General features: G+C 52.0%; 9 protein-coding genes across 9 annotated transcripts; 6 read left to right on the plus strand and 3 right to left on the minus strand.

Annotated features, from left to right (window-relative positions):
- Positions 1 to 319: 319 nt before the first annotated feature.
- Positions 320 to 1,207, minus strand: PG998_003983 (ceramidase; the record flags this gene model as incomplete). The annotated part of the gene is made up of 3 exons (XM_066870801.1): positions 320 to 924; positions 989 to 1,062; positions 1,128 to 1,207. 3 exons carry the CDS (start codon positions 1,205 to 1,207, stop codon positions 320 to 322), a joined length of 759 nt encoding a protein of 252 aa, XP_066734551.1.
- Positions 1,208 to 1,794: 587 nt separating this feature from the next.
- Positions 1,795 to 3,077, plus strand: PG998_003984 (uncharacterized protein; the record flags this gene model as incomplete). Its single annotated transcript, XM_066870802.1, has 2 exons — positions 1,795 to 2,474; positions 2,564 to 3,077. The coding sequence occupies 2 exons, from the start codon at positions 1,795 to 1,797 to the stop codon at positions 3,075 to 3,077; spliced, it is 1,194 nt and encodes a 397-aa protein (XP_066734552.1).
- A 496-nt stretch (positions 3,078 to 3,573) lies between these two features.
- PG998_003985 (Bifunctional P-450:NADPH-P450 reductase) lies at positions 3,574 to 7,283 on the plus strand (the record flags this gene model as incomplete). Its single annotated transcript, XM_066870803.1, has 7 exons — positions 3,574 to 3,810; positions 3,892 to 3,927; positions 3,998 to 4,687; positions 4,768 to 5,599; positions 5,662 to 6,230; positions 6,290 to 6,475; positions 6,660 to 7,283. 7 exons carry the CDS (start codon positions 3,574 to 3,576, stop codon positions 7,281 to 7,283), a joined length of 3,174 nt encoding a protein of 1,057 aa, XP_066734553.1.
- A 627-nt stretch (positions 7,284 to 7,910) lies between these two features.
- On the plus strand, positions 7,911 to 8,351 carry PG998_003986 (uncharacterized protein; the record flags this gene model as incomplete). The annotated part of the gene is made up of 2 exons (XM_066870804.1): positions 7,911 to 8,092; positions 8,141 to 8,351. The coding sequence occupies 2 exons, from the start codon at positions 7,911 to 7,913 to the stop codon at positions 8,349 to 8,351; spliced, it is 393 nt and encodes a 130-aa protein (XP_066734554.1).
- Positions 8,352 to 8,829: 478 nt separating this feature from the next.
- PG998_003987 (uncharacterized protein) lies at positions 8,830 to 9,930 on the plus strand (the record flags this gene model as incomplete). Its single annotated transcript, XM_066870805.1, has 1 exon — positions 8,830 to 9,930. The coding sequence occupies one exon, from the start codon at positions 8,830 to 8,832 to the stop codon at positions 9,928 to 9,930; it is 1,101 nt and encodes a 366-aa protein (XP_066734555.1).
- Positions 9,931 to 10,458: 528 nt separating this feature from the next.
- Positions 10,459 to 11,013, minus strand: PG998_003988 (uncharacterized protein; the record flags this gene model as incomplete). The annotated part of the gene is made up of 2 exons (XM_066870806.1): positions 10,459 to 10,696; positions 10,751 to 11,013. The coding sequence occupies 2 exons, from the start codon at positions 11,011 to 11,013 to the stop codon at positions 10,459 to 10,461; spliced, it is 501 nt and encodes a 166-aa protein (XP_066734556.1).
- A 939-nt stretch (positions 11,014 to 11,952) lies between these two features.
- On the plus strand, positions 11,953 to 12,585 carry PG998_003989 (uncharacterized protein; the record flags this gene model as incomplete). Its single annotated transcript, XM_066870807.1, has 1 exon — positions 11,953 to 12,585. The coding sequence occupies one exon, from the start codon at positions 11,953 to 11,955 to the stop codon at positions 12,583 to 12,585; it is 633 nt and encodes a 210-aa protein (XP_066734557.1).
- A 1,645-nt stretch (positions 12,586 to 14,230) lies between these two features.
- On the minus strand, positions 14,231 to 16,186 carry PG998_003990 (Cytochrome P450; the record flags this gene model as incomplete). Its single annotated transcript, XM_066870808.1, has 6 exons — positions 14,231 to 14,712; positions 14,787 to 14,955; positions 15,098 to 15,516; positions 15,617 to 15,748; positions 15,980 to 16,024; positions 16,081 to 16,186. The coding sequence occupies 6 exons, from the start codon at positions 16,184 to 16,186 to the stop codon at positions 14,231 to 14,233; spliced, it is 1,353 nt and encodes a 450-aa protein (XP_066734558.1).
- A 679-nt stretch (positions 16,187 to 16,865) lies between these two features.
- PG998_003991 (Short-chain dehydrogenase/reductase SDR) lies at positions 16,866 to 17,432 on the plus strand (the record flags this gene model as incomplete). The annotated part of the gene is made up of 2 exons (XM_066870809.1): positions 16,866 to 17,024; positions 17,358 to 17,432. The coding sequence occupies 2 exons, from the start codon at positions 16,866 to 16,868 to the stop codon at positions 17,430 to 17,432; spliced, it is 234 nt and encodes a 77-aa protein (XP_066734559.1).
- Positions 17,433 to 17,478: the final 46 nt, after the last annotated feature.

The raw sequence follows: 17,478 nt of genomic DNA on the forward strand, positions 1-17,478 counted from the left end.
GCATCCCGGCTGCGCAAGGTGGGACCGAATGCGAGAGTCGAAGGAAAACAGGAAAACCCCATCCCACGTGTCCGGCCTGGCTGGGCCCGATGGTGGCGTCAAGATACGTGGGGCCTGGAGATGAATGTCATGCACACGTCGGAAACCCGCGGACACACGAGGGCGGATATCCTCAGACAAACAGGCAGATACTGCAGAATAAACATAGCTGTGCAATATTTCTGGGCATTCTGCGATTTTGATATTGCTTGCCTTTATTACTAAATCAGTCCCCCCTATCTACAGATCAAGCAACCCCGTTTGACTGGGGGTCGCCTGATTACGGGCAGAGGCTACGAACAAGCTGGATATACTTGATAGCGCCAAGAGCCGTGAGGACGTGCCACCAACCGTGAAACTCCAGCAAAAACGACAAAGGGATCCCCAACGCAAGCCTTATGCTTCTCAGAGCTTCACAAAACTCCAAATCTATGTGCCACAGCGCGTAGCCAACCGCCAGCGCGATGATGGCTTTGGCGAACTGCCGCAAGTGTCTTGCCCTCCGTTCCGCACCCTCAAAAGAGAATATCAGATACAGCGTGCGAGGCCATATGCACGTCAACTGCGCGCCGAAGATGGTAACGTGGTACATGACGTCGCCAGACTTGACATACGCGACGGCAAGACATAGCGTACACGACAGTAGGAGAACGGTGAAAATTCTCCCAACCAGGGGACTCTGTCCCACGGTATAGAGCCGATGGAGGATGGCAGTCGCAAGGACCAGCATAGATAATTCATCGGCCAACTGTGCATTTAGCACCAGAGTTCCATGAAACACGGTAGAGGTGACGCCGACAAGTATCATCGATAGCGACATAAAGTCCAGGTTAGGAAATAACCCGGAATATCTGCGGCGTCCAGGATAGCGAAGTGCCATGTATACTATGTAGTCACACGGTGTTAGCTTCCAGGAACGGCTGCAAGGGGTACTGCGTGGTGTTCATACCGTAGGCTACATTCGACAGAGTGTTGATAAACTCGGCAGTATATCGTGTTACTGCGTAATCCTCCTCACAGAAACTGCGTGTATAGTCAGTATTCACCCCCGGGCTGAGTAGGGGAGGCTTGAGTGAAAGGTAACTCACTTGGCCCAGCTTGTGGGCGGGCCCCAAACTCCCATCAGAGCATACTGATCACCGGAAAAGTCGTGATTGTGGTGACCCATGTTAACAATAGAAAGGTGCTATTCGCGATGGTGGTTTCTCAGTTGTCAGACCTGTATGTCAGGGTATCTGCTACTTTTGCTTTCCCCGTTTGAAATGCACTCTATACGTGGATTAAGTAGTTGCACTCGTCCTGTTGCTTGGCTACTCTGGTGGAAGATTCCGCGGGGCCCCGGGATCTCTTGGTTGAACCCTGGCCCCGGTCATCAGGGGTTTTACTCAACCAGGGATCGGCGACGTTGTGGAACCCGGCCACCGCCCTGGCCGCTGACCACTCAGCATTAGAACAAAAGCGATTGGTTCCCTTCCCGCGGAGATTTCGGCTCCCATATTCGTATAATGGGACACCCGTCCATTCTACCCTTGACCATCATGCCGAATCATCCAGTTTCAAACCTTAATTACTTCGTCGCTGCAGGCGGTGGCGCCGATTTGACGATGAAAGAGCGGCCGACAGATAAGAACCTGGCGGGCTGAGTCGCGTCTTCTTCGCCAATTCCGGGTCTATTAGTACGTGATGAAATCTAGTCAAGATCAAAACCTCCTGATAATGCAATATAGCACCAGTTCAATCAGCCCACCCTCAACAATGATGTTTGTAATTGCCACTGAGCAGGTCGCACCGTCCGCGCAGTCTGCGACCGTGGCCGAGATCGACGAAACTCCAAGAGAAACATTTGATGAGAGATTCGATGGCCCCTTTTCCAGACCCTCGGGCACGTATGGACGGTACCTTTCCTTAGCATCGACCAAACTCGTTCATACCTGGGAGTCAACGACTTGTGAAGCGCTCTCAGCGTCCCAATCCGAGGTCGACATCCCACAGCCCGTTGAGGCGCACCTTCAGAACAAAAGCACCGTCGCGGGCGATGATGCACCAGTATCGATACCTCTGAGGAGGCAATCTGCACTGGAGCCGGTACCGCCATCGTTGGAATTTTCTCTCATAGGGAGGCGCTCCGGCATCGCGCTCTTCGTTCTTTATACCTTTATCGACAGCTTACTCTTACCCGTCGGGCTCTACTTCCTCCTGTGGTACGGCTTTGGGCCGGGAAATCCACGTTATCATCCTCTAAGCGCGAGCACCGTATTGACCATCGTCACGACACTCATCGGGGGCGCCAGCATCTACGAGTTGCTGTTAAGGGGCTGGAGACTCTGCAAGAAGAATAGTGGTTGTCGGGTTATTGGGGCTCGGTGGTGGTATCTCGACTGGTTCGAATGGTGGTTTGCGTTTACTTGGATTCTTATAATCATTGAAATTGCCATGTGAGTGCCTAATATGACCACTGCCGTTTCCTCGAAAACAGAGGCGAACCCCTATATCTTTGGCCACCACTGACTATGGCGTTGAATAGGGCCTTTGAGCCAGATGATCCCGACAAACGCCTACTCGCGATGCCGTTATCCACGGTCCTATTTATCTTCGGCACCGTCAGTCTTTCCATCGACGTCCTCCACAGTTTCTCCATCCCCGCGCCTGTTCGCATCTCGTCGATACCTCGAGGTGCGCAGCTGCGGCCGGGCATCTACCCTCTGATTGAAGACATCTGCGCCGTGGACGGCTCCGGGACGACGGAATTCCGCCGAAACCTGAACCATCGCTATGCCGCCAGTCACGTTTTCCGTACGATGTTGCGACGGCTCGGGTTGTTCTGGGCCGTAGGCGCCGACTGCTGTGCCATGGTGACCCTGGCGCTGGTTTTTGGGCTGGATGACGACCTTATCGACTACGCGTACACCATTGGGTGGGTTTTGCCTTTCGTTTGGGCGGCGCCTTGGGCCTGGGCCACTGTTATTTACGTGAAAAGAGAACTAAAAAAGGAAAGACGGCTGTGGGCGGTAGAGGCCGAGCTGAGGAGTGATGTGTGATTGGAGGCTTCGTAAACACACGGTGGTTGGCCTGGAACTAATGAAATCAGCGAAGGAAAGACCCTACGATTCAGGGGTATCCACCTGCCACTCCGTATCAAATAAACTTTGTCTCGATGACTTCTGGTGGATCCAAATTGCTAGTTCGCATTCGCATTCACTTGTCGCAAAACAGCATATCTCACGAACCATGCGTTAACAGGGCTACGAAGGCCTGCATTGCCGATCACGCACCCACTCCCCCGGTGCGGTCTCCGCGGGGATCCACACAGGGATCAGGCCATCAGCTGCATGAATCCCGAGCCGACTATACTTCGTGACCAGTGGGCGCAGCACCAGACTACGCCCTTGCATGGCCATGCCCTTTTGTCATCGCTCAGTATGTCTGTGTATATAAAGGTTGGGCGAGACAACAGCACCAACAATGACCTGAAGCAGCCTCTTCGCCGCACACCGATGAATACCACCAGCGACAGAAGACAGCTTGTTACGCAGCATGGCCCCTAATCTTGTACCAATCCCCCAACCTCCCAAGGCGCCATTTGTGGGCAATCTGGGCGATGTCGACGTCAAATCCCCATTGGATACCATGGTGAACTTGACCAACAAGTATGGCCCCATTGTCAAGTTAAGCTTGCCCGGGCTGGAGATGGTCGTTGTGTCGGATTGGGAGTTAGTGCACGAGGCTTGCAATGACTCTCGCTTCAGGAAGTCTATCAAGGGCGAAGTCGAGGTAAGGAAGAAACTTGCTTACCCCGTGCAGAGACCAGGCTTTGAACTTTTGTCTATTGACTGACACGGGCATTCACTGTAGGAACTAAGAGCAGCCGTGAATGATGGACTCTTTACTGTAAGTGGCACATCTATTTATGTTGATATCTATCTCAGACCTGTTCTGCTGCTGATTTGCACCTGCATAGTCCACCGGAGTAGAGGAAGAGAACTGGGGCGTGGCTCACCGAGTCCTCATGTCTGCCTTCGGGCCCATGTCCATACGCAACATGTTTGGCGAGATGCATGAGATTGCGAGCCAGCTGGCGTTGAAATGGGCACGGCAAGGGCCCCACGAACCCATCGACGTGGGCACCGACATGACCCGCCTCGCCCTCGACACCGTGGCGCTGTGTTCCATGGGCTTCCGCTTCAACTCGTACTACCGGCAGGACCTGCACCCCTTCATCCAGGCCATGAACGAAGTCTTGGAAGCCTCGGCGCTCAGGACGAATCGATTCATGCCGTCCGTTTTCTACCACTCGGCGAATCGCAAGTTCAAAGACAACATCAAGTTCTTGCGGTCAACGGCCCGCGAGGTCGTCGACGCGAGGAGACTTGCAGGTGGCTCCAGCGAGAGGAAAGATCTTTTGAACGCTATGCTGGTAGGACATGATCCCAAGACGGGACGAATGATGACGGATGAGAGCATAATCGACAACTTGATTACTTTCTTAGTTGCCGGCCACGAAACAACTGCCGGCACGCTTTCATTTACACTGCACAATGTGGTCAAGTATCCAGAAGTCTGCCGAAAGGCTCAGCAGGAGGTCGATGATGTTGTCGGCACTGGTATCGTCACCCTGGAACACGTCCCGAAGCTTAAGTACTTATCGGCGGTGAGTAGCGATCCCTTGTCTCGTGGAATCCTTTTCTTCTTCTTCTTCCTGTACCCAACACTGAACAAGACATAACTCAGCTTATTCGAGAGACCATGCGACTGAATGCACCCATCACGGCCTTTGCGAGGGAGTCGATTGGCGACCAAATTTTAGGCGGCAAATACCTCATCAAGAAAGACACGCAGATTGTCTGCTTCCTTACCAGGTCTCAGAGCGATCCCGTAATATGGGGACCCGATGCCGACGAGTTCAAGCCCGAACGGATGCTGGACGCGAACTTTGACCGTATGCAAAAAGACTTCCCACACTGCTGGGCGCCATTTGGGACAGGCCTTCGCGCTTGCATTGGTCGGCCGTTTGCGTGGCAAGAGATGATCCTCGCTCTTGCTGTTCTCTTGCAGAACTTCAACCTCGTCATGCATAACCCCTCGTACACACTGAGTATCGCTCAGGGGCTGACTATTAAGCCCAAGGACTTCCACGTCCGGGCTATCTCTCGCGAGGGCTTGACTCCCGCTCAACTGGAAGCGCGCTTGGCCGGTGTCTACAGTGGAGGTGGAAGCACATCCCCTTCTCCCACGGGCTCTTCCTCCAACGGGGTGGCAGGTATCGATAAGAACGTGGCACAATCGATGGGGAGGAAGATCGCCATCTACTATGGCTCGAATTCGGGGACCTGCGAGTTCATGGCGCAGAGGCTTGCTTCCGCTGCACAAGTGCATGGATACGTTGCGTCGATCGACATACTAGACACCGCCAAAGAGGCACTACCCACCGGAATTCCTATGGTTATCATCACAGCATCGTACGAAGGCCAACCCACATACAACGCGTCGCACTTTGTCAACTGGATCGAGAATCTAGGGGGTAAGAAGTTGGAAGGCGTGACATATGCTGTCTGGGGTTGTGGTATGTCGTCTCAATTGCCGGTGTAAATTTTGCGATACGATGGGACACTGACAACTGGACAGGCCATAGTGACTGGGCTGAAACCTACCAACGGGTACCAAGTCTGATAGATTCAACTCTCGAAACACTTGGGGCCTCGAGGATGGTGCCCATGGGAGCTTCCAATGCCAAAGATCGAGACATGTTCTCCGACTTCGAGACATGGGAGGACCAAACCTTGTGGCCGGCCATCAAGAAACAATTCGGGGGGTCCGAGAGTGCCGAAGCCGCTCCCGCAGTTCAGGTAGCCTTTTCGACTCCGAGGCGTTCTGACCTACGACAAGACGTTCAAGAGTCCCTCATCGTCGACGCCCGAAGCCTAACAAAATGTACCGACGGGCTAGGGGGAAAGCGCCATCTTACCATCCAGCTTCCCAGCGGAAGCACCTATTCGGCAGGCGACTACTTGGCCGTGTTGCCGCATAATTCAAAGGAGGTGGTAGGCCGCGTGATGCGGCGCTTCCACTTGGCCTGGGATGCCCATGTTACCATCCAGTCGTCGTACCCGACCACACTCCCGACCAATGTCAGCCTGCCTGTCTCTGAAGTGTTGGACTCTTACGTTGAACTGAACCAGGTAGCTACGAAGCGGGTACGTCGGAATTACCTACCAACTAATTATTATGTGCTGACTGCTTTCCCCTTAACCAGAACATCAGCGATATCAGCCAATTCGCCGACGATAGCCAAGTCAAGGAGAAGATACTTCTGCTGTCAACGGATAGCTTCGAAGACGAGGTTCGGTCCAAGAACATGTCGGTTCTTGGTATACTAGAGGGTTTCCTTGATCTTCCGATTCCATTCGGGTGTTTCCTCTCGATGTTGCCGCCCATGCGCGTGCGCCAGTAGTGAGTCCTATTACCCCTGAGGCCGTTTCCCTGGAATATTACCCCTTCTATGAGTTCCATGAGATGAGACATTGTACTAATCGATGATTGTTATCGACGTAGTTCGATATCATCATCGCCTTTAGCTCATGAAGGCAGATTGACACTGACGTACTCGGTTCTTGATGCACCAGCGTATTCTGGCGTCGGACGCCACGTCGGAGCGGCATCGTCATACCTTGCCGGTCTACTCCCAGGCGACCGAGTCCAAGCATCGGTGCGCCACGCCGCGGGAGGGTTCCGCCTCCCCCCTGGAGCCTACCAAGACCCCCATCGTGTGCATCGCGGCCGGAACCGGCGTCGCGCCCTTCCGCGCCTTCCTCCAGGAGCGCTGGCTCCTCTCGACCGCAGGCGGCGGACAGAAGAAGAACCTGGCTCCCGCCCTCCTGTTCTACGGTTGCCGCGACCCCGCGGTCGACGACCTGTACCGCGACGAGTTGGACGAGTGGGAGAGAGCCGGGGTGGTCGCCGTCTACCGCGCGCACAGCCGTCGCACCGAGGCGTCGCACGGGTGTCGCTATGTCCAGGACCGCCTGTGGCGGGAGCGGCAGGCGGTCGGCGAGCTCGTCTGGCGCCGGGACGCGCGAATCTACATCTGCGGGGCCACCAAGATGGCGCAGGCGGCCAAGGAGGTGCTGGTACGCATACTGCAGGACGAGAGTGAGCGGATGATGGGCCAGCGGATGACGGAACAGGAGGCGGTGGAGTGGTTTGACAAGAACCGGAATGAGCGATTTGCTACTGACGTTTTCGACTGATCAAATTTAGATTGTATGGGTACTTAGACGGCAATAGGGGTAGATTTCACTATTCCCCATCAATGTCTCTACGTCCCCAGCACATATACACATGCTTTCACAAGCCTTCAGTGACTGTTTACCCTTCTGTATCGACCCCCCAATCCCCCTTTGAGTAAATAAAGGCTTTCAAGACAATGTATAGAAATGACCCATAGTCCAAAGTAGAAGCCACGGCCCATGCGGAACTTACAAAGCTGTCTTTTGACGATTGTCTGTCTGGTTAAGACGAACAAAGCCAAAGACAGATGATACAAACAATGAAGCTCCATACCCCTGTAGCCTATAAATCCCGAGCAGAGACCACGGTTAAAAACAAAGTCATTGATCAAATCGCGTAATACTGTTAACACTGTCACAAGGAACTGTATTCGGAGCATTAGAGGTGGGTAAAACAAGGCCTTGGCTGTTTCTGCTGACTTGTTTCGCTGTTATACAGGCATTGATAAGAAATCCAAAAGCCATACAGGCCGCCCCAGTCTGCTACGATGGCTGTAGCTGTAGCAACACCATGCCCCCCCATTCGTCGATACTACGCCACTACTGAGCTCGAACCTGCCTAAGAAACCAAACTACCACGGAACAACAATGAAAAAGCTGACTGTCGTAATCCCGATACGACCCGCGTCGAGGGTGTCTCAAATACATCCGCCTCCGCCGCTGCCGCAGCAGACAGAGCAGCAGCAGTCACAACCGCGGGCGGTTGATGCCGACAGGGCCATGGTAGTTGCAGCCAACGGCGAAGTCATGAACGACTTCGATAGCACCCGGTGTGCTTCGGTGTCAAGTAGTAGCTCCTGTACCTGTGACGTCCTCAGCCCCCTCTCCACGCATTGTGAGTACTGCATCCGAAACGGGTTGGACCACCACTACCCGCCTAGCCACCGGATGCGCGACTGGATGGCAACAATGGAGGAGGGTCGACTCTACGATGCTTCCATCACCTTCATGCCCCCCGCATCCCGAGGACCAGCGCCGAAGCGTGTGGATGCGTTACACCGAGAACGAGGGGATGCTGGGCTGCCTTGAGTTCATGATTGCGCTGCAGATGCGGCTACTGGCTATCGTGGTGCCGACTGCGCTCTTGTTTGTCTTTTTATTCGTGTGGTACGAGAGCCACGTAGACAGTCGAGGGTTATTTGGCTGAACATTAAAACACGGTTGACCTGTATGTATTTCTTTCTATTCATTTTCATACTTTAGCGATTTAAATAGCATCATGAAACATATCCCGACTTCGCGAGCGCGGGTGAACAAGAAGGCGTTTGACTAAATGAATTCCTCGGGCATAAAGCTTCTGTAAGCGCTAAATTCCAGGGGGGGGCACTCCAATTGGACGGCACCCCACCCTTGATCAGCAGGATGCTACAAAGGCCGACTATGGCATCATAGATATCGTGTGTGCTCAATGCAGGTCAGTTGCAGCGGAATAGAATAACAGTTTGTCCTCTTAACAGTTGAAGCCATATCCTTTTATAATTAGAGAAAAATCGATCAAATACGTCTGATGGATTCACTGGGCGCCCAAGACGAAAAACTGGCAGTCAACATCAGCGACCGGGCCAAACTACTGTCCACGCTACAGCAAGCCACTGGCGAGCCCGTTCTTATCCACCTCAACGCCGACACTACCTGGTTGGTCTCGCTGCCCTACCCACCAACAGCCACCGACAAGCCTGCCGCTGCCGACGGCAGTGGTGTTCGCAGAAGCCGCTTCAACATATTATTGGACCCATGGCTGCAAGGGCCGCAGTCGGATGTCGCTTCGTGGTTTTCGACGCAGTGGCACCTGGTGGCGCCCAGCGTGCAGACCATCGACGAGCTGAACTTGCTGCTGACCGAGGTGGAACACGGCAAGGAAGCCGCTGAAAAGGCGAAAACGCAGCAGCCGGCATCACCATCGCTTATTGACGTCGTCGCTATATCGCATGAGTTCACCGATCACTGCCATGAGGCCACGCTGAAGGAGCTGCCGAGGCAAACACCGGTCTTCGCAACCGAGAAGGCCGCCGAGCTCATTCAGTCCTGGCAGCATTTCGACACCGTGATCACGACGCCTGGTTTCTCCTCCGAGTCAGGAGACTGGCAGAAGACGCTGAGCGTCCCGCCACTTCCGGACTGGGTTGGGATTGGCAGGGTCATCACGGCCGGCAATGCGCTCTACTACCACTCGGCGGTCATTATCGCTTTCAAAACCGTCGCGCCTGCTTTGCATAAGACAGAGGGCAATCAATCCGATGCTACGAGCGCTGCCGTCATATACTCGCCTCACGGCATCAAGGCCTCGGACCTCGCATCGGTGAAGTCGGCTGGGATCGAGACGCGGGCTCTTCTACACGGCCTCCACGACGTCCGCATTTGGATGACGAAGCAGCTGAACTTGGGTGCCTTGAATGGCTTGGAGGCGGTCCGCGCAAGCGGGGCCAAGTATTGGATTGCGACTCACGACGAGGTGAAGAAGGGAGGCGGGTTCATTGCGCCGCTGTTGAGACGTACGGCATATACAGTGGCCGACGCAGTGCAAAGCGAGGCCAAGAGCATGGGCGACAGGGCTCCAGACTATGAATTCGTCGAACTCGGATCTGGGGATGCCCTGGTCTTGGTTTGAGGTTTCATTGTCTTCAGCCTGGCCCTCCGTCCATTTGAAAAGCACATATATTTCTTCGTCACTTGGTACTAGTTTTAGGTATGTATTCCGTGATATGTTCAGTCCGTAGCTATTAAGCTTCTTATTTCAGTTCTTTCTTACCTAGTTTCTAGGTCTCGGGCCCGCTCCTTCGAGCTCGTAGGTGAGATTGGGCGCTTCGTATATCTTCTGGGGCAAAGCCCCCATCTCCGACCCGTATTTCGAAACCGGGTTGGAATTGTAACTGCTGGCGACCATCTGGGCCGTATGCTTCATTCGTATATGTCGCTTTCGATGCCTGAACATCATAATTAATGCCCCAACGATGGCAATAAACAGAATGCCTGCCCCCACACCGATCCCTGCTATGGCACCTGAGAGTCGGCTTGAAGAGGCACCAGCTGTTTCTGTATTCGTAGTAAGGTTCGAGTCATGACTTGGCGTTCTCGTCGATGCAACAGGAGACGTCTGGTTTGCTGTTAGCGTGGTAGGCCCCCTATTCAGAAGAAATCAGAGAGAAATGCTTGCCTTTTCCGAAATGACGAGATCGCTTGATTGGAAGCGGACTTGTATACTAAATGCGTTCGCTCCGCCCTGGTACCCTGAGCTCGTTGTGGCCACCGTCTTGCCGTTCTCAACATTGAGGACTGTCCAGGTAGTCGTCAAGGAGAAGTCTACTGGAGTCACGCAGCCCAGCGTGGACTCCCACTGGTAGAAACTGGTGGTCTGGCATATGTAATCGAACTGCCTATACGACGGATCAGAACTCCAGGAATCTGAAATTCATAGAGGCTTTACTCACGTTGGACAACAAGTGTATACGGTTTCGGACGCTCCGTTTGTGCTAGTACATGCAGGCGTGAAGCCGAATGGACATGACGCTGCTGGAGAATAGTATTGTGAGATGACTCCAGCATAGGCACTGGGGTAGCATGAAGCCCCTTCTGGTGGGCCCTGAATGAGATAATAGCCCGGAGACGTGTTTATTTTATAGATCTGGTTGAAGCAGGTGGACGACAGTGGTGCGGCTGTTGTCAATGGTCCGAGATTCTGGCCGGCGCCCATGATGTCGACAAAGAAGCTGATGGTATCGTGTTATGTCGAAGAAACGAGACCCAAAACCATGGAAATGGATAGCCAACGACTTGTTCCATGGGGCTTTCGCTTTATCTAGGTTCCAAAGCAGGTTGCTCATATCCACATCCGTGTACACGAATACGCGGTCACAAGCCGTGCAATCTGTCGCGGTGGAGTATTACCTCACGCAAGGGGGTTCTTTGCCTGCCAATAGTACGTGTGGTATTCGGCTGCCCGCCCAACCAACACAGCTGATGATCATGATTGGGTACCGATCGGTCGGTTGAACTAAAATAGGGGGCTGCTTGCTGTTAGCAAACATTCTCACTTGGCGCTTCATGCGCTTTGCAACCCAACTCGTTTTGGCTGGTTGGTTGGTTCGCAATCGCAGTCCTTGCATACCAGGTGTTTGTCAATGGGATTAACCCACCCTTCGCCCTTCAACCCATCCCTCCTCTCTCCCACATTAGCAATTTCACCAGTGGCAAATCCAGAACATTGTTATCGTGTTGTTCAGTTGAAAGTTTTCGTTCAATTCCGACATCATGGGATCTCTAAAGCCGGTTTATCACCAGGAGCGTCCAGGAAACCGTTCTAGTCGGCTGATACTTAGTGTTTTAATTTCCTTTGCATTTGCCTATTGCTGTCTTTTCCCTTCCAGATATACTCTGCCTGGTATTCTTGATGTTCGTACCGACTCTCTGTCCTTGAAGTTTGAACGCATTCGACTTTCTCCTCCTAAACCGAAAGCTTCATGATTGCTAATGGATACATCAGGCGGTGACCTTTGCTGGCAAAGCCGAGTTAAGTAGAGCTGGTGGTCACCAAGTCGCACCTGCTGCAGCCGATGTCATTGCTCCGAGTACCTCGCGGCTAGCTGTGATTATCGAGAGCAATGCTTTAGCGTCACCCAACTTGGTTCCCGTCATGTTGCACTTTGCCACCGTGCTAGGTCCCGCGTGGTCACTCGTGCTCTTCACGCTGGAGAAGCACTGGAAGATGCCGTACTCGCCCGCTTTTGTGAGAGCCGTCCAACGGGGCCAGATCAAGATACGCTTCTTACCGCCAGCGACCGAGCTGACGACTAGCCTCCACGTCTCCGACTTCCTCACCCGACCGTGGATATGGGAGCAAGTCGAGTCGGCACATCGGGTCCTCATGTTCCAGCTCGATAGCATCATCTGCTCCCGGTCCCTATACACCGTCGAGGCCTTCTTTGAGTACGACTTCATCAGCGCGCCGAATGACCCAACGTATAGGGATGGACACAGCGGAGGATTGTCGCTTCGAAACCCGAAGCTGTTTGCGGCAATCACGAAGGAGGTAGACTTCCGGCAGAGCACCGGGGAGTTTGAGGACCAGTGGTTCTACAAGGAGGCCATGAGGCGGAAGGCTGCGCTCCCAACCCGGCGCGTCGCTCAGGAGTTCTCCGTCGAGACTATCTATCACGATAAACCGCTAGGCTACTATCGGCCGCAGCGCTGGCAGCATGATCGGATGAAAGAGATTACGGACTGGTGTCCGGAAGTAGGGATGTTGGTAGAGAGGCGTGAGGTGTAGATTTTTGAGACAATGTATCATCCAGTTGACTGGAAAGAACCTGCATAGCGTCCGTGCCGCTTTCCGAAGGATCAGTGTGTCAGATCCAGCGAAGCAGTTTGATCCACATCGTACCTTAACTTATCTAGTCAGACCATGATTCTTTCTGGCTAACGAATAGTTATAATTGCTGATGAGTATATATAGGAACTGTTATGCGGTCAGCAGATGAAGATGAGCAAACAATAGCTCGTATATGTCCCTTCCGCTATTCGGGTATAATACAAGAGCAGTTATATCGTGCGGTTAGTAGCGCATTATGTATGGTTCTTGTAGCCCCTTTAGATTCTTCGTATACTTGATAAAAAGCACCCGACATATGATACACTACCCCTGATACCTCTGTAACTATCAGAGATGCAAGCCAGCAAGGACTACACAAGGCAAAGGAAACAAAGTGAAACTTGAAACGAAAATGAGCTACGTGGTATTATCTACCACTAAAATTCTTGGTACTCACCTTGGACGTATTCAATTATGACATCAATCACAACAGTTCTCTTATAATGGGTTTTCCGACCAAGTCATAGCCTTATGCGAATTCCATAATCAATACTATCTCCTATCCCACAACTGCTAATACGCCCCTAATACCCATCACAGTAATTAACGCTTCCATACCATATTATCACGTCATACATTATGAGTGACTTATACGAGACCATGACGTTTATTTTAAATTCATAGCCCGATTGTCTCCCACTAGGTGCATGTTGATTATCTTAAAAGATTTAGCACCGGCCTAATCATAGATACAAGCACATTTGCTAGGGTCATCACGGCAAGCAATATGATCTACCCCGTATTGAAGACTTTCGCTTGGCCGATGTAAAGAAGGCAGATAAGGATGAGATCTATAACAAGAAGTTGAAAGAGAATGACAATAATGACATGGAAAAGCATAGAAGTCGGATAAGCAAGGTCGACGACTTGGTTAACCAACTCATTGACGATGTTCGCCATAATGAAAAGAAGGATTGAATGTGCGGGTTGCTAAGTAATATCTGAGCAGTTATAAAATTTAGTGGAGTTGTCGCATAGTATTACCAGCTGATGAGGGTTTATTTTGATGATTTAAAAAGTAAGGGGTCCCGATCTGAAAGACTGGAAATGATCTCTGTTATATATGTTCTCTTAGCTCATTATGAGCTGAGGCAATCGTTTGATCTGTAGTCTGTTCCGTAAGATTCCAGTGTCAAATTCTAAGGAGTTCCTTTGATGTGGATGTGTTCTTGCCCAGACGCCTGACAAAGAAAGTTCAGCTGGCGGTGTACGGCCTCAGGGGTAAGCCCTCGAGCCAGGGACCCAAAGCTCTCGGGTCTTCCCTTTGCAATGCAATAGAGTGGATTTTGGATGTTTGGGCTGTTTGAATTACATCATACTCAGTTCCGGAATCTCACCAGCAAACCATTGCTTCCTTTAGCAGTTACTGGGATAATATAGTCTGCGCTCACATCAATGTCTCTCCCCCGAAGAGTGTCGACCAGCTGCATCGTGGGTCCGCCCTGTCCTTTGTATATGTCGTATTTGATGAACAACGCCGATATGATCATAGCCATTTCCCGACGAGCCAAATTCATACTGTATTGGGCATTCAGTCCCCGTGTCAGCGAACTGGTTGCTTTTCTTTGAAGTCGTCTACGGACGTGGACGGGTGGGCATACCCAACGCAGTTTCTTGAGCCTCGAGCAAATCCCATGAACCATCGGCTGAGCGACGGATTTCTGACCCATCTTTCCGGGTCAAAAGTGTAAGGATCCTCGAAGTAGTTGGGGTTCATATGCGTGATCAGAGGCGACATGCTCACTACGGTTCCAGGTGGGACATCGTAGACTTCACTGGTACGCTTGCTGTAGTAGGTAATCGGCTCTTCGGGAGAAACCCGTACTTGGCGGGACATCACTCCCGGGTGTAGGCGTACGGCTTCCTGAATTACGGCATTGAGGTAAGGGAGGTTTTCGACTTGAGACAACGTGGGAAGTGCGGTGTGGTTTGTGTCGGATACGAGGGGACTGAGTTCCCCTTTAAGCTTATTGGCGAAAGCAGAATTCGCCAACAAGTGATACATGGCGCAAGTTAAGGTATGGGCTAATTCGGCATTATATGGTCAGCTTGGCGTCTTGTATTTTCCATTTTCAAGGTCTCATTAACCAGGCCCTTACCAACTGTTCCTTCCCCAGCGAAGATGACAAGCTGAGATTCGCTTGCCAGTCTGATGTCCGTCTTTTCTTCGTCCGGCAGCGAGCTACCCAAGATACCCGCGAAAATGGTACGATTGATTTTGGTTTGATCAGGCGATGCCCTTATCTCACGGACCTTTTCCATCCACCACTACTTCGCACAATACCAGCATCAGTTCATTTCAATTTCCTCTATTGGTTAGGGATGAAATGCTCTACGCACATGAGCTAGGACGATGACGACCGCAAACACCTCCGTGGCCAGTGGGGAAACAACGAATAATAGAACTCACCTCCTGTCGCATCCGGAGGTATCTTAAAGAGGGTACCGAACCCTCGACGAGCCAGCTTGGCGCGAACTGGACCAGCTGTACAAACCAGGGGAAGACGGCAAAGACGTGAGTCAGGTAGAAAAAGAAGTCGGTCGACGCGAACCAAGCCTGACCATAGTCGGGCATGCTGAGGAAGTCGAGTGAGTCGCCGAGCCCGTACGTCGTGATGACGTCGCTGGCGCAAGCCTTGAAGACGCGGTGAAGCTGTACGTCGGCGCCGGCAGCCGCCTCCACCTCGAGGCGCCACATCATTTTGGCGATGCGTTCCTGTATAATGGGCTCCAGGCGCCGGATGCTGGCCACGGAAAAGAACGAGTTCAGTCCGTTGCGGCGCCTTCGGTGCACATCGTGCTCCACCGTTGAGACAATGGAATAGGGGGCTGTCGGGAGAAAACGACTTATGAGTAGGTTCTGAAACAAGAGCCCAACAACGATAAGGGGCAGAGGGTAGGAGTATAGGGTGCGTGCTATAATACTTACTACCTGTCCTGTCGGCAACCCACTGGGGCTTGTCCGTCTTCCTGCCCGTCGTAGGGTATACAGTTTCAATTACCTCCGGGTCATTGAAATGTACTTCGGTGGGAGTCACGCGCACAATGGGCCCTGTTATCTCTGAGTTTAGTATGTTACTGGCTTCAGCTTGCCTGCGTGATATGAGAACTCGCCATATTGCTCGTGCATGGCAGCCACGCGTTTGAAGTATTGGCCCCCCAGACAGATCTCGTAGTACGACTCATAATAGCCGGTAAGTGCTAAGAGAGAGAGAGAGCATGTGTATGTGAGAAGCTAGTCAAACAAGTGGTATAATCAGCAATACTTGGGGCTCTAGTGATCTTTCCTTACCAGCTAGTTTGGGGCCAGGTATTCTTGCCAGGGGGGACAGGAATACTGGATATTGTAAATATCAGTGATCTCGCTGAGTAATACCTAGTAGTGTCACATACGCCTGTACACCACTAAGATTATAACATATGCGAGGATCGTCGTCATCAGAATCCAAAACCCGTGGTTGATAAGACCATCCTGTGGGAAGTCTTTGAGTAAACACATGATAGTCCTGGAGTGGAAATTCTGTAATTAGAATTTATCAATGAACATAGAATAGAATTCAGGTGTGCCTACACGATTATGGATTTAAGTACAGTGGGCAACGGATGACCTTGAATGTATGTGGTACGCTTGGTGTCAGTGAGTGTCACAAGTCCGAGGTGGCCGGAATATTGAATAACTAGTACCCAATACAACTCTCAGAGTGTAAGCAACGTTTTGAAAAGATGGGAATTGGTGCATACTTCTAGCTTAATCGTCCACTCAAATAGCATATATCTGGTGTCACTCAGATAACCAACAACCAATCTAATCTGTTGCCGGCTTACCCAGAATGACTACTGCGCCGTATTAATGCATCCGGGCATCGACTCAACCACGCACAGAACCAACAGGCGGGGTAAACACGTACAAAGGAGAGGATTAGACGAGAAGGTTCAAACTAAATAGTAAGGGAGGGATGAAAACTCGGGGAACCGAACGTAGATCGAGAGACATTCTTATCTCTTACTCGTAACCTGTTCAGATCACTTCTTTCCGCTTGGAGCGGAAAGATGGCACCCACTGATGTCTTAATTACTGGCCCCAACAGGGGGCTGGGAAAGGGTCTGGCCCAGCGCTTTTTGCAAAGCCGGATCACGTCGTCGTCGCGGCCAATCGCGACCCGGAAGGCCTGACATCAATGGTACTGCATGATCTACTCAAGGGTGAGGACAGCCGTCTCATTCTGGTCAAGCTCGACTCTTCCATCGAATACTCCCCCTCCGAGGCGGTCAAGGTGCTCATAGAGCAAGGGATCAAGTCGCTGGACACGGTTGTCGCCAATGCTGGCATATCTGTAGTATATCCGATTGTATCCGATCATATCCGAGGTGAAGGCGCCCGATATACAGACACCTCACGACCAACGTTCTGGGTGTTATATGGCTGTACCAGGCTGTGCCCCCATTGCTGCGAAAGTCCCCCGTCGCGAAATGGGTGACCATAGGTTCCAGCGCAGGGGCTCTCGAGGTATTTTTATTTTTACTTTACGTCCGAGTACACGTGTGGTTTACAGGCTGGCCAAGCACAGTAAGCATCTACATAACATACAACGGGATTCAAAGTAGCGGCTGACTCAGGTATGAACTGATTGATAGAAATCAACCACTTATCTTATGATGGTATGATGCAGTTAATCGATGATGCCACCAAGAGCACCCACGGAGAGAGGTTCATGCACTACAAGGGCGAGGTACTGCCTTGGTAGACGCAGGGGTTCGGTTACCGTCATGTTGTTCATAGACTCAGGAAGG

Source organism: Apiospora kogelbergensis (assembly GCF_038363985.1).
Source record: "Apiospora kogelbergensis strain CBS 113332 chromosome Unknown utg000002l_segment0_segment0, whole genome shotgun sequence".
Taxonomy (NCBI): domain Eukaryota; kingdom Fungi; phylum Ascomycota; class Sordariomycetes; order Amphisphaeriales; family Apiosporaceae; genus Apiospora; species Apiospora kogelbergensis.